Here is a 22,250-nt window from a genome sequence, read left to right on the forward strand (position 1 = left end):
AGACCATGCGCATTGTCAGCTGAAGCTTTTGATGGACAGTGAGCATGCGTAACGTGTCTGAAGTTGATAAATTGAAATTGAACATGCGTAATTAACCTTTCTGAATAGGAAAAAAAAGTCCACAAAACTCTTCGTTTGTGGAACATGCGCATTCGTTTTCCATAGCTTTTTGGGTGTTGAAAGTGAGCATGCGCATGATGGTCCTCTGAAGTTCGAACAAGATAGAAACGGCTGGTCCTGGGGCTGTCAGTGAGTGGGCTTGATGGGGAACTCCTTGGGTTGGTGGGGAAAGGGAGTCTTGGCTTAGCTATTTACTAGTTCAGTAGCCTTGCGAAAGTCACATAACCTTTCAGAACCTCAGTCTCCTTATCTATAAAATGAGAATAATGGTACCTAGTTTGCAGGGTTGTTTGAAAATTGTAATTGCAGAGTGTGACTCACAAGCCACTGATCTTTTCACGGCTGCATAGACCTGGTGTGAGGCGTTCACCAAAACTTGTTTCTTTTCATTGTTAAAAAATAATGAAGACCTGCTCTAATGTTTCATCTGATCTAGTTTTTCCAAGCCTCATCTTTCTTGCTGTCCTACCTGAGCTAAACACAGTCTTTCTTATAAGTGTTACTGTAGTTACCAGGCCAGAAAGGTGATGGGTGAAGAAAGTCATTATTTAGAAGAGAACTATTGTTAAGTACATGTACTAACTTCTGAACTAACTTCTGCATTCTGTGTGTTCCTGTGGTGGGAAGTGTATAGTATTTATTCCTTCAACTAGCACTCATCTTGTTTTGTTTAAATGTATACATAGGAATACAGTGACTAGAAATCAGATTTTGGAAACTATTGAGCTGTATGTGAATGGATTTGGGTACAGTAAATCCCAAATCCCAAAACCATATGGAGAAAGAGAATAATTTCTTTGAATGATTGGCATCTTAGACAACATAGCTATTTCACCTATAAAACCATATACATATATGGCATTTTAAAATTATATATATTTTATTGATGTATATTAACATATAGCATTTTATTCTTTATTTATTAGTAATGTAGTTCTCAACGCCTATCTTTTTTCTATTACAGGTTCCTCACTTTTTTGAGGAAATAGGCCTAGTTTGTCAGGCCTCAGCATGTCAATAATAACAGTGCAACTTGGTCAGTGTGGCAATCAGATTGGTTTTGAAGTGTTTGATGCTTTATTTAGTGATTCACACTGTCCCCAGGGACTCTGCTCTAAAAGAGAGAATGAAGCATATCAAGCGTCTTGCAAAGAAAGATTCTTCAGTGAGGAGGAAAATGGAGGTATGTGTGGTCTACAGTCCTCTCTTTTACTGTGACATAACCAACCACTTCAAGGCCAGGCCTTCCACGTGGTGTCTGAACCCCATCCCTTCCCATCTTACTAGGAAATGACTTTGCTCTTCACTCTTTGTTTCTATGTTAACAACATTTGCCCCTACCGTAGCATCTTCCCCTCAGTACCAGAACATGCTCAGACCTTGCCAATCTAAAAACAAACAAAACGTATCTCTTGTCTATAGCTTTTTTCTTCTCTTACCTCTTTGCTTCTCATCTAAGATTCTCAAAGAACCCTCTTTAACCAACTATAATCCTGCTTCTGCCCTTCACTTCTACAGCTGCTCTGAGAAAAGTTCCCAATGATCTCCTAATTACCAGATTCAATGACTGTTTTTGTTTTAATTCACTTAACTTTTCTACTGGATTTGATAACATTAACTATAAAACTCCTCCTTACTGTTTGAAGTTTTCTTCTCCAGTGGTTGCACCACAGGCTCTCCTCTGTCCTGATTTGTATAGTTCTCTCTAGGCAATTTCAATTACTCTCCTAAGTGCTACATCTTTTACACCGGTGACTCTCAAATCTCTAGCCTAGCTTCTCTTCCAAGCTGCTGACTGACTAGTGGACATACTCACCTGCATCTCCCAGGTGTACCTCAAACTCAACATCTCCATACCCAAGATCATTCATTATCTTTCCTTTAAAACTTGGGCTCCTACTACACACGTAACATCAGACATCTGCTTAATTTACTTCCTCCATATCTCTTGAAATTCTTCTTGCCTTTCCATCTTCACTGTCATGGACTTAGTTCTGGCTCTTGTTTTCTCTCACCTGGATTGTTTCAAGAAAGTCCTTCTGAGTTTACCTGCCTACGCTCTTGTGTCTACCATAGCTACCCTCCACACTGCTGTATTAAAAAAACCTTTTTTTTAAATCTGACTGTTCCTCCCCTGCTTGAACATTTTCAGTGGTTTTACATTACCTAAAAGATAAATTTCAAGTTTTGATTGCATACAAGGACTTTCAAGATCTGAGCCCTGCCTGCTTTCCATCTCCAGCCACCACTTCTACCCCCTCCTTCTCCATCTTTTGCTTCAACATCCTAAACTGCTTCTGTGCCCTGGGTATTTTTTACCTCTGAATATGCTATTCTATCAGTGTAGATTCGTCATGGGTCATATCACCTGATACAGTGAGTAAGCGTCGATGTCTTTCATTTCTCCCACTAGTCCTTCTAGGGCTGGATTGATGCTGTCTTCATCTCTGTGTTCCCAGCACAGTACTTGTCACATTATATAACAACGCAACAGATGTTTGTAGACCTGACCCAGTGATTATTTTAGCCCACACTGAGTCATCCTGCTTAGCAGAATGCTAGGCATTCTGAACCATCTGTACATACCTGCTGCTGCCCACCTCAATTTCTAAACAGTGTGACAGATCTTTGTATCCTCAACCTTTGGGGTTTTTTTTTGTACTTCGGATTTTATGCTCTGTGTTAACCCAAATAAGAGTGAAATATTTTTCTTTTTCTTCCCCCTCTCTAGTTCCAATTGCTCGAGCTGTACTTGTTGACATGGAACCTAAAGTTATCAATCAAATATTACTAAAGGCTGCCCAGTCTGGCCGATGGAAATATGGCCAGCATTCAGGCTTCTGTCAAAAACAAGGTTCTGGAAACAACTGGGCATATGGGTAAGAATAATTCATGATGATTTTCAGTTTAGGTACAACTACATAGTCAATTAATAAATAGTGTCATTACAAGTAAAAAGTTGATATACTGAGCAAAGAATCTTTAAATTGCTATTTTAAAATGTAGGGTGTGACTTCACTCTAAAGAAATTCTATCTTACGTATGTATATGCTTCAGGTCCAAACAATGATGAAACCAAGGATCTCTTGCAGTAGGGTTTTCCACTTCTTCACAGTTGTTCTGCCAACTAACTTATTATCAATATAATATCTTTATCTGGCAGGTATTCCAGCTAATAGGGGGTATAGCAGGGCAGTAATGTTTCCTGGGTTCTTTGGAAAATTTCAGTGCCTAGGGCTCAATTCAAGAAATTCTGATTTAATTGGTTTGACATGAAGCCTGGATGTTGGGATTTTTCAAAGCTTCTTTAGGTGATTGTAATGTGCAGCAAATTTCAAGAACCACTGTTTAAGGAGTATTGTTAAGAACATCGAATATTATGTTGTACCATAAATTTACAGAACTACCTGGTAATTGAAGTCTACAGCTAAAGGAGTGGCCTATAAAAGAGAATTTCTGTACCCAGTAAATTTACTGTCTTAACAGTCCTATCTACCTGTTAAATATCTTTAACTTGTGTATTTTAAATTTTGTGCCTTTCATGAGAGTTAGTTCACTTCCATAGGTTTAAAAAGCCTTCTCTATTCTGCATTGCATCTCTCTGGTTAAATTGAAAGGTATTTGCATTTGTTCCTTTTGCATTGCATAGTTACTCTGTTCATGGACCCAGGCATGAAGACTCTATAATGAACCTAATCCAGAAGGAAGCGGAGAAATGTGACTCTTTGAGTGGTTTTTTCATCATAATGAGTATGGCTGGGGGTACAGGATCAGGACTAGGAGCCTTTGTTACACAGAATTTACAGGATCAGTACTCCAGCTCTTTGAAAATGAATCAGACTATATGGCCTTATGGAACTGGTGAAGTATGAGCTGAATTTTTTATATTTTGTATTCCTTGCCGTTGAAATCAATGTAGATAAAAGACTGATCTGACCCTTTCTTTGGAAATGCTAAGTTACTGTGTCAGCAGTGATTATACCATATGGTAGTTGCGTGAACAATTCATTTAACTTTGCTTTAATTTTTCCAAACAAATGAAGTGTCCCTGTTTTTAAAATTTTCAAAGAAGACAATTGTGCATTTTCTCTTAGGAATCCATTCCTGAGTTAATCCTTCTGTCTATAGTATGTAAAGCAGGGACCTTGACTTCATGTTGGGGGGCATCATGCCATTGCCAACCTTCAAAGAATTTTCATTTCTCTCCATTACAAGGAAATTTCTATATAGACCCATTTCTTGTTGACCAGCCTAGTAGGAGAAATAAAACAGAGGTGAGATAAGTCACTATTGTAAATGATGTAGGAAGAAAGTGTGATAGTAATGGTCACTGTTTATTGAACCCTTACTATATACAAAGCCCTGTTCTAAGTGCTTTCCTTGCATTAACCTTCACAACTCTAGAAGCAGGTATAATTACTATTCCCATTTTATAAATGAGAAACTGAGGCATAGGTAGATTAAATAATTTGTTCAAGAGCATACAGCTAGACAGTGACAGAGCCAGGATGTGATCCCAGGCAGGATGCCCTTAATATCGAACCTCTTAATTGCCTTTCTTATTTCTGACCTTTTTATCTCCAGGTTATTGTTCAGAACTACAACTCCATTTTGACTCTTTCTCACTTGTACCGATCTTCAGACGCCCTCCTTATTCATGAGAATGATGCTGTTCATAAGATCTGTGCAAAACTGATGAATATCAAGCACATCTCCTTTAGTGATATAAATCAAGTCCTCGCCCATCAGCTGGGAAGTGTGTTCCAGCCTACTTATTCTGCCGAAGGCTCATTTCACTACAGAAGAAACCCACTAGGTATTTGTCCTTCTGTATTTTATCTGTAAGAAAGTCTTATGTTCTGAGTTATTCTTTAGAATAACTCAGAGTTATTCTTCATTGGCTCCTCCCCTCTGCCTGAAGATACACTCAGGTCTCCCTCATCTCAAAAACCTTCCTTAAAGAGCTCCTTAGCGCTCTGAAAAGTTTTGAGGAGTTACTAAATTTCTCAAAAGAGTGGTGAATACCCAATTTCTCCATTCTTCAGGATCCTCTCCTTTTTAAAAAAAAAAACAAACTTTGAGGTATAATTCACATATCCTACAATCCACCCATTTAAAGTGTTTTGTGTTTTTTTTAATATTCACAAAGTTGTACAACCATCATTTTCATCACTCATAAAGAAACCCATCGTTGCTTTTTCAGCTTATTTGGCAAGTGGTGCCTTATCAATTCAAATCATCTAGATGTAAATGACTCCATAATCTGTAACCCCCCAGTTCTAATCTCTTTTCCAGGTAGTTACCTGTCCCAGTTTTCTCAGTTGCCTTCAGCTTTTTCAAATTTAGCATGTTCTGAATGGATTCATCATTTGTTTCCCTTCTCTCCCCGCCGTGTTCCTCAATTCCTATCATCTGATTTCTCCCACTATCCTCATATCTCATTAGTATGCTCAGACCTGTACGTGCCACCTATGCCATCTGCATTCTTCCCCTAATTCCATATCTTTCTAACACTGGTTCAGGGTATCAGTATCTCTCAACAAACATTGCATATGAATACAAGGCAAACAAGCCTCTTTCTAGTCTCCTTCTGTTTTGTGGCATAAAAACAGATGATTATATCTACCGTGTTTCCCCCAAAATAAGACCTCGCTGAACAATCAGCTCTAATGCGTCTTTTGGAGCAAAAATTAATATAAGACCTGGTCTTATAGTAAAATAAGATGGGCATAATATAATACAATACAATATAATATAAAACCAGGTATATAACATAACATAACATTATATAATATAATATAATAATATAATACTAGGTATTAATTTCTGCTCCAAAAGATGCATTAGAGCTGATTGTCCGGGTAGGTCTTATTTTCGGGGAAACACGGTATAAGGACATTCCTGTCTTAAGGTGGTCCTAATCCTGCTTTCCTTCCTGTTACCCGCCTCTTCTCCCTGCAGTCCATCTCTCACACTGATCCCAAATGAGCCTCCCCAATGTTCAGATCTAATTCTTATACTCTCACACTCATTCCATGGCTCACATATTATCTGCCAGATTTGTCAGAACTCCTTATCCTGTCAGACACATTATGCCCTGAACACTAACTTTCTAGTGTCATTACCTATTGCCTCCTCTCCATGGCTCCCCACCTACTTTTCATCCTACCTCCACTGTTTTTTTCCAATCTGGTACTTTCCTGCCCTGGTCCCTTTGCTTTGTATTCCTTCTTCTTAGAAATTGCTTCCTCCTTTCCTTCGTCACCTCTTTGGAAACCTTATTCATCCTTCAGGGTCCAATTCACGGGATATTTTTTCCATAAAGCTTTCCTACTGAGGCCTTTACCTAAAGTAACCCTCTTTTCTCTGAACTCCTGTGGTATTCTGTATCTCTTTTCTGTTTTTTGGGGTTTTTTTTGCCTTTATTATTTAAGTGTGTTTGCGTATCTTTAAAAATAATACACTCACACACATTTAAGGAGTACAAAAGAATATGCAATCAAAGGTGAGTCTCCCTCCCACCCTTTCCCAGATGCTACCACTGTAACTAGCACCGTTGCATTTCTTTAGAGAGGGATTCTGTCATTTGCATGTTTTGTAGTCCCCATTACTTTGCAGCTTTTTTTGGAGACATGTGTCTTGTTAATGTCTGCACACCCCACAGTACTTACCATATTGTACATCTGTTCATTCAACTAATATTGATTAACCTCCAGCTCTCTGCGAGGCACTATGCTAAATGTTGGGGATCCGGTGGGGAGCCACTGCAGACACTGTGTTCACTGTGAAAGAGAGACATTAAACAAATAATTACACTAAGTATGTATAACTAAAAACTGAGTCAGATGCTCTGAAGGAAAGGAGTACAGTTCTAAGAAAATGTGTCATGAAAGAACCAGATTTAGGCTGAAGAGGCAGAGAAGGCTGCCCTGAGGAAATAGCACTTGAGCTAAGAAGAGATGGATGAGGACTTAGAGTTGGCTAAGCAAAGGGCAGGAGAAGGGAATAGCATGTACAGAAGGACTAGCATGTGCAAGGGCCCTATGGCTGAAGGAAGCATAGCCTATCAAGACCAGAGGGAAATCTGTGTTCCAAATACAGGTTTCTGAAGATAGGCGTATTCCTGTCTACAGGAATTACTACACCTATGTTCTTCTGTAGAAGATTTGATGTTAACAAATTCTGATTATCATTTAACTAGATAAAATAAATACAAGATCTAGGAAAAATTTCTAAAGGAATATTTAGGGAACACAGAATGACAATAAAAAAAACATTAACGCTCATGCTTACCTTGTTTTCCTGGGGTTTAGCTAAATATTGCATTCATATTTCCAGTTACTTAGCTCATAAATTCTTGTTTCCTTTTCGGCAAAGTCTGGATTCTCCCTCATGCTAAAATAGGTGCCAAAATGAAGCAAATGTGATGTCTATAATAGACATTGTCTCTGAAATTTTATTTACATTTAAAAATTTAAGTAGTTCTGCACTAGGAGGAGAAAACACCCAAAGACCATCAAATCATAGTTGTATATAGGCCAACGGGAACAATGTGGAATGAAAAAAATTAGTTAAGATTTTTTTTTTTTTCTTTACAGGAGACTTAATGGAGAATTTAGTTCCCCATCCTGAATTCAAGATGCTGGGTGTTCGTAACATTCCTCAGATGTCTGAGAACTCACTGGCATATAGCACGTTTACTTGGGCTGGCCTCCTCAAGCATTTGAGACAGATGCTTATTTCTAATGCAAAAATGGAAGAAGGTAAAGGGTATTTTAAAAATATGTAGCCCACAAGCTGGGAAAAATGCCTGTACTAGAGTTCTCAATATAAACTGGCTTGGGCCAGTTGAAATAATGGTCCCTTCTTCTGGCCACGGAAGCTCCTGCAAAAACTCACCGGGACATCCCAGTGCTTCTTAATCATTTCGCAGTATCCTTTCGCTAAAAAAATTTCAGATGAGTGTGACATTTAGTTTTATTTTTATTAAAGTAATATATGAACACAGTTTTAAAAAATCAAGTAGTCAAAGTTCACTTAAGTATATACATAAATCTGTTTTAATTTTTATGGATTTGTATCCATAATATTTACAGATTTTGTTTATATACAATCTGTTGTATGTATATTACATCTCAATTTTTTAGAAAAGTCGAGTAGTTGTCCTTCATGAATTTATAATGAGGGAAAAAGCAGTCCCCTGTCCTACGCTTCCCCACTGCACAACTGATGCCCTACTTTCAATGTTTTCAGCTGTTTTCTTCTGGAATTTGCCTCCATATTTCTAAATATCTTGCTTTACTATTATTTGTTTTATTTTCCAGGTTTAGATATTATCAATTGCCTTCCTAATGTGAAAATTAAATATTGAATCTTCTTACACCACCCCCGCATACACACAACACACACACACACACTCTTTTGGGTTAGATCAGTTTTCAGTGTTTGAATTACTTATGCTATGTGACTATTTTTCACAGCTGAACCATGCACTATATATACAGATTATATTTTATTTCATGTACATTTTATATTTATCTCCTAGAGTTGTTAATTATATTTATTTGGCCAATATTCTATGTACCTATCATTAATGTATCCCTAAACTTTTCCATAAAAATGAATCCCTTCTCAACATGTTCAAACCCAGCAAGTAATTTCATACTCTATCTGCTTGGATCTATCCCTCTAGGAGAACATTGTCCTCCTGTTCCAGGCTGCACTGGTTCCTCTCCTGGCTTGATAAGCAACCAGCACTGGCATGTCTGCTTCATTCTGTATTCTATCCCATTTCCTAGGTGTTATATCTTCCTTTTTCCCAGTTTAGTCCCTTATAATATTAATAGATCTTACCCTCCAGGAGTTTCCTAAGGAAGAGTACAGGGAAGGTAAAAATTTTAAGGCTGCAAATGTCTTTATTTTGCCCTTTCATCACGTTGACAGTTTGACCAGGTACAGGATTCGAGGTTGGGAATCATTTTTACTTACTATTTTGAAGGCATTGATCTATGATCTTCCAGCTTCCAGTGTTACTGTCGAGAAGTGCTGTGTCAATCTGATTCATAATCCTCTTTTGTTCTCTCTCGAATCTTTTAGGATTTTTCTCTTCGTCTCTAGCATTCTGGAATTCCTTAGTGTGGATCTTTTGTTTATCTCAGTAAGCTTTATGAGGGCAGGGGTTTTTATCTATTTTGTTTACTGCTATATCTTCAGAGCCTGGAACAGAGACCTCGGGTGTGGTGTCACTGAAGCCAGAGCCTCAGGGGTTTAGCCTTTCCTGAGCACAAGCTTAGGGTGAAGGGGTGCACTCCTCCTGCCGTTGGGAGTAGGAAGGGTCTGGGGCCCTCCCTGCTTCTCATACAGATTTTTAGCTAATCTTCCTGTGTCTTTGTCTTTCGGAAGTGCCTGCTGCTTCCAGGGCCTCCACAGAAGGTGGTCAGAAGTTTCAGCTTTCCTTGGTCACTAAGTTGCTAACCACTGGTTCATTTGCTTTCCACCTTCCAAATTTTGTTGCCATTATCTCCTCCCATTCCCTTTTTTAAAATCCCTCTATTGTCTCATTATTGAGATCTGGGGAGAGAGTCGTAATAAACTGGTATGTTCGGTCTGTCATATTGAACTAGAAATCACTACTTTATATTATTTTTGTAGCATGTTTTACCACAAATTACAATAACAGGATTCAATGCTCTGAAGGTAGATTCTCTTGTAACACCTTATTTTTACAATTTTAGATGATAGTGCCTGAGGTTTGGAGATAAGTAGATAGTTCCCATGTTATAGTAATGCTTCACCAATTTTTTTGGCCATAGTACATACCTGTTTTTCTAGCGACACCTGTTAACTTCTCAAGGAACACAATGTTCCTCAGGGTAGTATAAAGCATGCCGCACTGAGCTCTCTTAGGTCAATAAACCACAGTCTGCTTAGTCATTTTCCCATGTGGGACTTTAGGGGGTTAATATTTTCAGTTACAGATAGAGCTTTGAACATACAAATTTTTATATATGTATATGAATATACGAAATCTGACAATTAAGTTCGAGAACTTGTTGCTAATCTTTTTTGATATCAGAGGGATCGTTCATTATGAATTTGTACCAACTGGGCAAACAGTTAACCAAGTTTACTATTTGGAAGTGCTGAAAGGCTGCCTGAAAAAATTAGACAACCTGAACTTTTCGCCAACAATTCATGGCTCTTGCATCACGAAAATGCACCAGCTTACACGGTTATTGTCTGTGAGAGAGTTTTTAGCCAGTAAACAAATAACTGTATTGGCATACCCTCCCTACTTACCTCAGTGACTTCTTTCTTTACCTGAAGATAAAGGAAATATTGAAAGGAAGACATTTAAATGACATCAGGACATCAAAGGTAATGTGGGGACAGCTCTGATGGCCATTCCAGAAAAAGAGTTCCAAAATTGTTTTGAAGGGTGCATAGCTTCCCAAGGGGAGTACTTTGAAAGTGACCAGAGTGATATTCAGCAATGAGCTATGTAGCACTTTTTCTAGGATGAGTTTGCGAACTTAATTGTCAGACTGTGATATATCACTAGCCAGGTTGAAGAATATAGTTTTAAAAGTCTTCAAATGTTATCAGGCTGCTCTATCTGAAATTTGACCCGATTAATATCACCACCAGCAATGTAGTACCTGTTTCCACATGTCCTAACAGGAGGAGGAATGAGTGATCCAAGAGGGAGCCAGGTAGAAATTACAATGTCTTTTCTGACCTAGCTTTGGAAGTCACACAGCATCATTTCTGGCACTATCCTGTGTGGGAGGGGACCACACAAGGGCCTGAATACCAGGAGGCAAGGGTCACTGGATTCACCTTGGAGGCTGGCTTCCACTCTGCCCTCTGTCCCCTAATGAATCATGTCCTCCCATATGCAGAATATATTTAACCCCTCCCAAGGAGCCCAAAAGCTATATCCATTAGTACATCAGTCTAAAGTCCAGAATTCTGTCATCTAAAAGCAGGTCTGGGTGTGAATTTATACTTCCCAGGTGATATTTCTTGGGTATAGCTCTTTGAGTACAGTTCTCCCCCCCCCCCCCCCCGCCAACAGACCATGGTAGAACAAGCACAGAATAACTGGTGGACCCTCTCTTTCAAAAATAGGTAAATGGAAGGCACACAGGAGTCATTGATCCATAATAATTCATCAGGGCACATGCTGGCAGGTTCTTGATTAAAATGTAAGTCCTGGGAATAGTTTTCCATGGCTTTTTGCTTGCCCATCTGAACCAAGCTAAATTATCATTTTACTTGTTTATTTATTTTTGTTTTATTTAAAACGTTTTATTTTTAAATTTTATTAGTTGATTTATTTTTGCTAGCTTGGATTAATTTATGCATGTGAGAACTAGAGAGCCCGAGTTCCGAGGGTAGTCTATAAACAGACATTTTAAAAATAAAACTAGCATCACATAATATGTATTTTCTGTTCTATAACTTTTTTTTTCAGTGTAGCAATCTTTTGTGGCCTCCTTTCCAATTCAGTACATTTAGACTGCCTTCTAAATGCCTTCCTCTATTTAATAGCTACATAGTTTTCTACTCTATGTGCCCTAATTTATTATATGCACATAATCAAGAAATTCTACAAAGCTGGTTGTTAAAACTGTTAGCCCATAACCTTCCTCTACTTGCTCCTTCCCAGAGGCAGCCATTTTTCAAACTTCTTTTGCTGGTTCTTTTACTGTTTTTATCTACTCATTGTCATTTATTGGTTTTTCAATTATTTAGGTATTACCTATTTACTTCCCACTATAGAGTTAGGATTTAGCTTTTTTCCCCCACACTGGCTGACCCTAAGCTCTATAGACACCCTGATGACTGTCTCGTCACCAGTCCAATATAGTAGTGTCATCATTGGGTTAAAGCAACATCCAGCTTTTCATGGTCAAGAGCAAGTAAATGCTACTCACAGCTGAGCCACATGGTATCCTGTGATTACTTTTCCTTTCCTGTATAATTTTAAAAACTTTCTTTGGAGTGAATAATTGCTTTGTTTTCTTGTTTGCTTAGTTTTTCGGTGTACTGTCAATTATTCAACCGTAAGTGTTTTTCTACTTGTCTAAATTCTTTCTTGATATTCAAGTATTGCATCAGTTTCATCTTCTGTAAGAAATCTCTCCTAGAGTCTTCTGACATGCTTCAAGGTGGAGCCGTTGCTCTCCTGAGCGAGTGTGCATTTGTCATCCTGGATATTCTCTTTGCCTGTCTCCTGTGTTGGATATTCTGTTCGGAGGGTTTAGACGAAGACCCAGTGCTCTGGGGGAAGAGGAGGGAGGGGTCATGGTTTTCCTGGTTTTCACTTCATTTCTCTGGTTTCAGTATGTACCTGCCCTTAACTCTGCCTAGTGTTCTCCAGACCAGAGACGCTCAATCATATCTTCTCCAGAAAATAAACCTTTGGTTTTCTGCTAGGGTAGGGAAGAGACAGTCATCGTGATAAACAGACAAGTTTAGCAGCATTCCTTAAGCAGGAGTCAAAGCTACATGATTGCAAAGCCAGCTTAAGAGCCAGTAACTTAGTGTTTTTACGGATTCCCTTACAAAATGCTGTATCACCAGTGTTCTGAAGGCACAGAGAATAATGTGTGAAAACATGGATGTCATTAATGCTGGATCAAAAAGCGATAAAGTCAATGAATGTGAAAACATTTTAAGAAAACCTTAACCAATGTATTTAGTTATATGTCATATATATATATATATATATATATATATATACATATATATATATATATATGTAAAATGCATGCTCAAGAATGGTATATGATTTTTTAAAAATCTAAACCAAATTTACTCTCAAAGAACTCTTTCAATAAGTATAACATTTAATAATGTAAGTGAATAATTTAATTGATAATATTTTCGTCATATTATCTTTGATGGAGGGAAATATATTATGGATTTATATCCATTTTGTTGCATGAATTGCAAATATTTATATCTATCATTTTTGTCTTTTGTATATTTTTCACCATATGGAAGTTTTATATTTTTATGTGAGCAACTCTATAAATCTTCTATCAATTCTGAGCCTTGCCTACCCCAAAGATATAAAAATATTCTCTATCATTTCCCAATTTCCCAGTATTTTTTATAGTTTTAACACTTAAATTTTAACCCATCTGGGATTTATTTTTATTTTTGATAATGCCCTTTTTGTTACCTACTTCCTTTACCATTTCAAATTTTATTTGCTTACCTTTTCCTTTTTTATTTTTCGAACATCAGTTTTCCAAGGGCCCAACTTTAGATTGGCTTCATTTTGTTTTTCGTATTGAAATTTTTAGATGGAGTTAATTACCTTTATTTCTGAGTAAGCTAGAAGGATGAATTATTTCACAAGATAGCTTTGATAGCATGGCATACTTTTTAATGGGTTTAGTGAGGTATAATTCATATGCCATGTACTTCACCTGTAAGAGTACAATTCAGTGATTTTTTTTTAAGTAAATTTTACAGAGTTGTGCAACCATTATCACAGTCCTTTTTAGAACATTTCCACCACTCCAAAAAAGTTTTTGTGTCCATTTGCATTCAATCCCCATTTTTATGCCTCTCCCCAAGGAACCTCTGATGTCCTTTTTGTCTCTAGAGATTTACCTATTTTGGACATTTCATTTAAATGGAATTTTACACTATATAGTCTTTTGTGTCTGACTTCTTTCACTTAACATAATGTTGTTGAGATTTATCCACGTTGTAGCATATATCAGCAGTTCAATCCTTTGTATTGCTGAATAGTATTCCATTGAATGGATATGGCACATTTTATATGTCCCACAGTTGATGGACATTTAGATTGTTTTCTGTTTTTACTTTGTGGCTGTTATGAATAATGCCGCTGTGAACATTCATGGACATGTTTTCAGTCTCTTAGGTATATACCTAGGAGGCATTGCGAGGTTGATGGATAAGTCCGTTCAACTTTTAAAAAACTGCTAAACTCTTTTCCAAAGTGGCTGCACCATTTTCCATTCCCACAAGTAGGTTAAGAGGGTCTCAGTTTTTCCACATCCTTGCCCACATGATACTGAGAGTCTTTTGGATCATAGCCATTCTAATAGGTGTGCAGGGGTGTCTCCTTGTGGTTTCAGTTTGCATTTTCCTAATGACAGAGCTGCTGAATATATTTTCATGTACTTATTAGCTATTTGTTAATCTTCTTTGGTGAAATTTTTACTCAAACATCTTTCCAAGTTTTAAATTGGCTTGTTTGCCTTATTGAATTCAGCGTGCCCAAATTTTTGATTTGTTGCATTTGATTTTGCTGAAAATCAACGTTACTGCACACTGAATTTTACCCTAGCCTATGTGTAATTTAAGAGTATTTTCTTAGTATTTCCACATGACTAGGTCATTTGCAGTCCTGTTTGGGTTTTGTGTTTCTACATCCCATGACATTTTTGTATGTATTTTGTTTGTTTATAATGGCATATAGAGTGAAGTTCACCCTTTTTAGGTGTAGAGTTCTGTAAATTCTGACACATACAGTGTGTAACCACTACCACAATTGAGATAGAGTATTTCCATCACCCCAGAAAGTTCCCTCATACCCCTTAGTGGGCAGTTTCTTCCCTTTACCCTTAACCCCTAACAACTACTGATCTGAATTTTGTTCCTAGGCTTTTGCCTTTTCCAGAATGTCCTATAATTAGAATCATACAGTATGTAATGTTTTGAGTCCAGCTTGTTTCACTCAGCGTGCTTTTGAGATTTATCCATGTCGTTACGTGTATCAGGAGTTAAGTTTCTTTTCACTGTTGAGTAGAATTCTATCATATGTATCTACCACCATCCTTTAATATTCACTGAAGAATATTTCATGCCTTTCTCAGGATTGAGTAGTTTGGATCACTTTAGGTTAACCAGATAATAATTTTGAAACTTTTTCGGAAAAAACTTTGTTATCAAATAAAAATTTATGTAAAATACACATACTGTAATATATTATTCTTTTCTTGTTCAAAGCCCTTTATAATGTCTCTTGCTTTTTTTTTTCTTTTGGTAGGTATTGATTGGCAGGTACGGCCTCCTTTATCAGGACTTCCTACTCTTGGTAAAACGTCTCTCAACAAGGAGCTTCATTTTAACACTTCCATTGCTAACTTACTCATTCTTCGTGGGAAAGATGTGCACAGTGCAGATCTGGGTAAGCAGAAGTTAAGGTGAAAATTAAGATGTACATTTTGCACATATACATGGTACACATGGTAAAAAAAAGTCCCTGAATTTATTCTTAGACAAAGGGAAATAATTATGTGTTACAGTAGCAAAATGTAACATTATCATGTGACTGAACACCAAAATAGAAGTGGCTTAAATAAGATACAAGTTTAATTCTTTCTTTCTGAATCTGATTGCTCTGTTGTCCTTACCTGTGGGTTCCTCTTTTTGGTCCAAGACATGTATTGGAGCTTCAGCCATCAAATCACCTAGGAATGAGCAAAGGACATACCTCCTCCTCCCAGAGTCGCATACCACATAGTGTTTATATCTCTGACTGGAAGTGAATCATGTGCCACACCTAGCTGCAAGGGTCTCCATGAGTCCAGTTAAAATTGGGGTTTCTGTTACTAAAGAAGGGGAGAACAGGTATTGTGGGACTAGTGTTCTCTGTGCCAAGCATTTTGTTACAAAACTTTCAGGATATTGAAAGAGCAATACTCTTATTGGCAAGTTTCTAGGTTTATATGATCCTTATTGGATGATTTCAGCAGTATCAAATTGGCTATAAGGAAAACCAAACAGTCTAGTCCTTGTAATACCCCTTAGGTAAAAACCTAATACCAATTAAAAAAGGGATCATTTCAAGTCAATCAGATAGTGAACAATCTTCATAATCTTCACTTTAGTTTTTTTCTCATTTTAGATTTTTAAGTAAGAGAATAAAAGGATATATAATCTAACTTCTAAAAATGTACCCACAGCAAACGACACAGATGCATAGAGGTGTTCTTGCAAAGATATTCACTGCAGTATCTTTCACACTAACAAAAATGTGGAAACAACCTAAATGTGTTAAATAAATGTGTTAAATAAATTATGGTATATTCACATAAGCAGCCTTTAAATATGATTGATATTTACTGACATGGAAAAGTGGTTCCTAACATATTGGTGGATGAAAAATGCGGACTACAGAAGAGCACATGTGTAAAATTATATACATAAGTGGTTGGTGAAATGTTCATGGCCGTTCTCTGCCTGGTGGCATTTCATCTGTTCAGCGAACTTTTACATTTTCTTCGTAATACTTTTCTGAATGGTGTAAATTATTACTTTTTTAAAATGATGAATGTGAATCATTTATCCAAAAATAATATAAAGCTAGTTTTAAAAGTCAAAACAAAAGATTACTGGTAAAATAGGTAAGAAAATATTTACTGTTTCCAAAATCAATGATTTATGCTGTAGACAATGGCTTATGTTGTTTTATTCCAGGGGGATTTAAAGATCCAGCTCTCTATACTTCCTGGTTAGCGCCTGATAATGCTTTCAATGTGTGGAAAACCCAGCGAGCCTTTAGCAAATATGAGAAGTCTGCAGCGTTGGTCAGCAATAGCCAGTTCTTAGTAAAACCACTTGATGTGATTGTGGGCAAAGCATGGAATATGTTTGCTTCAAAGTAAGTAAAAGATGAATGTACAAATCTTTCTAACCTTGGGCAGATAATATCATGTTAAAAATACAAGGCAGGATTTGGATTGTCTTCACCCGTTTGGGCTGCTATGACAAAAACAGCGTAGACTGGGGAGCTTATAAAGAACAGAAACTTTTTCTCATAGTTCTGGAGATTGGGAAGATGAAGATATGATGTCTGGTGAACACGCACTTCCTGGTTCATAGGTGGTGTCTTTTTTCTGTCCTCAAATGGCAGAACTGGGCAAAAGAGCTTTCATGGTCCTCTTTTATAAGGGCACTAGTTCCATTCACAAAGGCTCTACCCTCAGGACCTAAAGGCCTCACTTCCTAATACCATTACCTTCGGGTTAGGATTTCAACATACGAAATCGGGGGTACCCAAACATCAAATCCACAGCATAGAGTAAGCATGGCTACCACTTCATAGGTGTGAAACTTTAGGCATGTTACCTCAGGCTTCATTTCCTTGTTTGTATTATACAACAGGTACAGACCAAGAGGCTCTGTGGCGAGGATTAAATGAGATGATCATGTAAAAATACCTAATACGTGGCTGACTAGTAAATACTTAATAATTGTTTGGTATTATTGTTGTTACCTAAATGAAACCCAAGTAGAAATTTCATTATAAGGCAGGGACAATAAGATAGTTTGCCAAAATAGATCCTTGGAAGAATGGAAGAGATCCTGATCTTGCTCAGTAAGAAATACTGCAAATTCACCTCCACTTAATAAGAAATGTCCACTTGATATAAAGAAATGTGTTACCAGGTTTCCTGACCACTGCCACAATTACTGAATGTCAAAGCAAACTTCCTCAAATGATTGGACCAGGCTTCTCGTTAGCTAGGATTCCTACCCTCCCTCCTCACCCTGCCCCAGCTCCATCGTGCACATGGCCATTCCATAACCCCCACTCCTCAGGACCGCGAACTCTGTCCTTTCCTGGTATCCTTCTCTTCCCACTCTCATTAAAATGGTAGCAGCCATTATTACAGCCATCTAATTCATGTCTGCCCTTGCTATTCATTCTAGTATTTCTCCTGTGTCAGAACCTTTTGGAGGGTAGAGGTATTAGAAGCTGGCATAGCTTCAAATCAAGTATTGTCTGAAAAACACTTGGGAGGCTTCACTTCATTTCTAGAGCTGGATTAATGTGTTTCTGCAGTTTCAAGCCTTACATAAAACTTCTCAGGCACTTTTTTTGAGTTTACATGAAATGCAGCCATCGCCTGTAGGGTGATGAATATGTGCTGGGTAGACAACCCAATGGGAACCTGCTTCAGTTTTCTCTGTGCTGCTTATTGCCACTGGCTTGGACACTAAGAAGACAGGGGGCCTGCATACACTTTGAAAGTTTGCTAATCTTTGGAGCAAACATTGAAGCAGATGTAAGCCTTGAAAGAGATTCTGCCATCTTCAAATGTTCATACGCTAGCCAAGATCTATTTATTGTTTGATTGTGAAGAGTTCTTCATTTGCCTGAGATTTTTTTATTTTACATTTTCTGTTTCTTTTACCAGAGCCTACATTCATCAGTACACAAAATTTGGAATTGAAGAAGAGGACTTTTTGGACAGTTTCACATTATTAGAACAGGTTGTTGCCAGTTACCGCAATCTCTGATCTTGAACAAAGGGGGAAAAGTACCTTACGTCATTTTTGGACAAAAATATTTTCAATACTGCTTTCTCTGTAAGGTTTCAAATACCAGTTTTTAAAAAGCAACAAAGTAAAATGTTGATTCCTTCTACATACTATGCCCACAGAAGAGGTGGAAAACCTTTTAAGTGGAGAATAGCATCTTTTCTGTGAAAACATCAACTTGGCATTTTCGTTTGTAAGTAAAAAAATGGGTGCTTCTATAAAGAATTGTGGAGACTTGGCTGACATGTTGAAACTCTGGAACCATCCAAAAAAGGGAATATTCTGTATTGTCCCTATGTTCCTAACTCTTCCCTCTTTATTCCAAAAAGGATTCAGTTCTCTAAATATGAACTAAACTTTCACAGCACAATTTTAAGCTGAGAAATTAGAATTTTGTCTTTAAATGCATTCGTCTTTGAAATGAATGCTGCGAACCACAAGAGGGAGCTGTTGTTAATGCTACAGTGAGTGACCATTTATTTTGAATATTTTATTCTATAACAGGTAAGATTTCCCACTTTAAGCAGGTATTTAAAAATAAATGTTAGTATTTTGTTAATAAATGTATAGGTATTTAGCTGATGTGGAAGATGGTTCTACGCTTTTCAATAAAATGGGTAAGAGCTTTCACCAAAATCATTAAGTTGAGAAAATTATCACCAAGGAACTACTGTGCTTGATGAAATTGGCATATACAGATGTGGGTTTCACCCAGAAGGACAAAACACACTTGGAAACTGGCAACTGAGTTGGAGGGGAATGGTGTATTTCAATAAAACACATCACATGCAATGTATTAACAAATGTAAAATGGGAAACAAATAGGAACATTTACCCTTTCTGCCAAATCTACCAGTGGTGACTTATTTTTATTTGGAACACTGACAGTTCACAGCTTCACTGTTTCTTCCTTTTCTTTCCATATGGAAATGATTACCTTTTTGCTGTTTTTCTTATCAACTGTTGCTATGATTTAAAATACTGAACCATATCTTATTTCTAAAGAATGTAAAAAGTGGTCTGTTCAGCTAAAAGGCACACCCCACTGCTGCATTTTGTTAACCCAAGTGTACTTGAAAATAATTAGATCATAATGTAAAAAAAAATAAAGTTAAAAGTAATTGTTTAGCATTGAAGAGATCCAAAAGCTAAATAAAGCATTTTCCCAGACTAAACCAGAATTAATGAAGATCTGTAAGTGAATGATCTCACTAGGGGTTAAGCTGATTCTGAGGAAACTTGCTAAAAGTTAAGCTTAAACAAAGTCATAAGTTGAAATCATTTTGTATTTGAGAAAGGTACCCTGAAGTACCTTGGGGGAAAAGTATATTTCTAATTTGGCAACTCATGGAGTCAATGGCAGGTGAATATTAAAAGTAAACCCCAGTTAGACAGAGTTCTGGGTCCATTCGCTTATATGAGTTGACCCTTTTTATGATCCACAATCGCATTATTTGATGTCTGTGGATACCTAAATATTTGCAAAATTGTTTTTTTGGGGGGGAGAGGGTATGCAGGTTTATTCAAAATGCTGGTATTCTGGGAGGATGGAGGACTCCTGTCCAAAGGCCATTCTCCCTGCAAACTTGTTTTTAACATTTACTTGGAAAACTTTTTCTTGCCAATCTGAAATAATATAAATTTTTCCTATTAGAGTTTGGATTTTACCTAAAAAATTAACATAAAGAAGCTGATTCCAAACTTGAAGATAAGGGGTGGCACTGGAAATGTACTTTGTTGCACAAAATGGCTAATCAGCCAGGACAAAATTCAAATCATAACTTCCTGGGCATACAGAAGCTTCGAACATGTCATTTCTTAGATTACTGTGTAACTGGATTCCTGTTTGCACTCAGACATTATCCTACAGAGCCAGGATGCCTCCGCATAGGCAGTGAGCACAGTGTAATTCAAACTGTTTTCTATTTGAACCCTTGTCACTCTCCCCCATTTTTTTCTCAAAAGCTCTTTAAACTGTAAAACCTGTTCCTTCCCAATCATTTCCTCTTGCTTTGGGTGCTCCCCACCAAATACCATCAGTCAGTTGGCAATGTATTTCTCCTTTATTTAACCCATCACTTAGAACTCATTAAGTGTGCCCACATTCCCTGTCTCTGTCAGTTCATTCATTCAACCATTATCTTGTATTCAGTGCCAGGCACTCCACATAGTCTAAATGAAGAAGCTTCCGATTTTCTTTGGACGTCTGGTGCTACAATTCTAGCTTCCTCCTTATTGCTTATTATCTTGCCCATGTCCATATCCAGCTTTTTTACAGGAAGGATGTGGTACATGGGAAGAATAATGAGCCGGGAGCTTCAGTCTAGTCTTTAAATTTGCTGGGAAAGTTTCCTTCCTGGCTCTGCAGCATCTACTCTGCAGGGTACATACCAGTGATTCTTCTCCTGACCACCACGTTTATCACACTTGAATTCCTGTCCAAAATTTTTAACAACATGCTCCATATGTTCCTGCCCCATTATTCTCTCCCCATGAGCTCAAGGTTTGGCAGTCAACCCTTCCGTAGTCTTCTACCTACCTAGCTACCAAATATGGCTTTACCTACAAACTCGTCATTTTTGGCAACTGATTGGTTATTTAAGAGATATTTACTCATCTGTATTAATCAGTTTCCCGTGAGTTTTAGGAATGTGAGCTAAAAAAACAATCTGTTTTTACTTTTTTAACTAAATCATTTCCTATTCCTGTACTCTTGAAATGTCTCCGACGATACAGTGTCAGCCTTATTAATCAATGGAATTCCATTTCCACTAGCATGAATGCTTGCACAAATTAAGACAAATAATGTAAATATTTCAAGTTTCTGGGGAACACAGTGTGGGGGCAGTGTTGGAGAAGAAATGGCATTTAAGGATGAAGAGAGAAAAGAGAGAAGATCCGAATCATTTAGACTCTAGGGAATCAGTGAGGCAGAGATAAAAAGGAGTGAGGGAACTGATGATGCCCCCAAAGAACTGCTAATCGCTTAGAAGCATTTCCAAACAAGACTTGATGGGTTTTAATTATGGACTTTACCCAGTGATGAAAAATCTGATCGCTTACAATAGTTTAAAAAGAAACAGTAAGTTAAATTACATGTCACTTAGCAAATAATTCCATCTTACCTCAATTTATCTCCTTTGCCAAAGATGGATATTCCTATGGCGCTCTTGTCCTATTTGAATTTAATTATTTACATGGTGAGTACACAAAAATTCAAAGGTTCTGTATCTGTGCTGTCCAAGGTGGTAGCCATTAGCCACGTGTGGCTAGTGCTGTAAGTGTAAAATATTAAATTTTGCAGACAATATGAATAAAAGAATGTAAATACTAATATTTTGAATTGTTGAAATGATATTTTGGACATATTAGGGTAAAATAAATTATTGAAATTGGTATATCTGTTTCTTTTTAGATTTTAAAATGTGGCCACTAAAATTTTTTAAAATTAGATATATGGCTTGCATTGTATTTCTATTGGACAGGGTTATTCCAGACATTTCAGGAGCAAAGTCCCACGAACTGCAGAAACAAGTGGAACAAAGCTTGTCCTTATTAGGTGAGAGAGGTCATAGGAACATGATAGTGAGAATCATGACATAAGGCAAAAGATGGGTGTTTCCGTTTTTAAAGAAAAAAAGGCCGTTGCTTACGCTTGGCTCATGTGAACAGAATGAAAGAGGCAGGATGTGAGCTTAATTCAACAAACAGCCATTGAACACCTGCAAGGAAAAACAGTGTTGGGATAGGGAGATTTAAAAAATGAGTTAAACCTGGCCTCTGTCCTTAAGTTCACCATTTCGTATATTCTT

General features: G+C 37.3%; 1 protein-coding gene across 4 annotated transcripts; it reads left to right on the plus strand.

The window, feature by feature from the left end:
- The first annotated feature begins 7 nt into the window (after positions 1 to 7).
- On the plus strand, positions 8 to 21,835 carry TUBD1 (tubulin delta 1). 4 transcript variants are annotated; one of them, XM_081028992.1, is made up of 9 exons: positions 8 to 249; positions 1,085 to 1,303; positions 2,852 to 2,999; positions 3,770 to 3,986; positions 4,705 to 4,936; positions 7,719 to 7,883; positions 15,158 to 15,298; positions 16,591 to 16,774; positions 18,315 to 21,835. In XM_081028992.1, the coding sequence occupies exons 2-9, from the start codon at positions 1,132 to 1,134 to the stop codon at positions 18,415 to 18,417; spliced, it is 1,362 nt and encodes a 453-aa protein (XP_080885118.1). In that variant the 5' UTR covers positions 8 to 249; positions 1,085 to 1,131; the 3' UTR covers positions 18,418 to 21,835. The 4 variants fall into 4 exon arrangements, with proteins under 4 accessions (XP_080885118.1, XP_080885119.1, XP_080885120.1 ...); XM_081028993.1 differs by having other exon boundaries at positions 22 to 245; XM_081028994.1 differs by lacking the exon at positions 3,770 to 3,986 and having other exon boundaries at positions 31 to 249; positions 18,315 to 21,834.
- The last annotated feature ends 415 nt before the right edge of the window (positions 21,836 to 22,250 follow it).

The sequence above is a fragment of the Rhinolophus hipposideros genome, assembly GCF_964194185.1.
Source record: "Rhinolophus hipposideros genome assembly, chromosome: 20".
Classification (NCBI taxonomy): domain Eukaryota; kingdom Metazoa; phylum Chordata; class Mammalia; order Chiroptera; family Rhinolophidae; genus Rhinolophus; species Rhinolophus hipposideros.

Coding starts and splice junctions, on each gene's coding strand:
- TUBD1 (XM_081028992.1), top strand. CDS start 1,132: ATGTCAATAATAACAGTGCAACTTGGTCAGTGTGGCAATCAGATTGGT. Junction 4,937..7,718: donor CTACAGAAGAAACCCACTAG/GTATTTGTCCTT, acceptor TTTTCTTTACAG/GAGACTTAATGGAGAATTTA. Junction 7,884..15,157: donor TAATGCAAAAATGGAAGAAG/GTAAAGGGTATT, acceptor TTCTTTTGGTAG/GTATTGATTGGCAGGTACGG.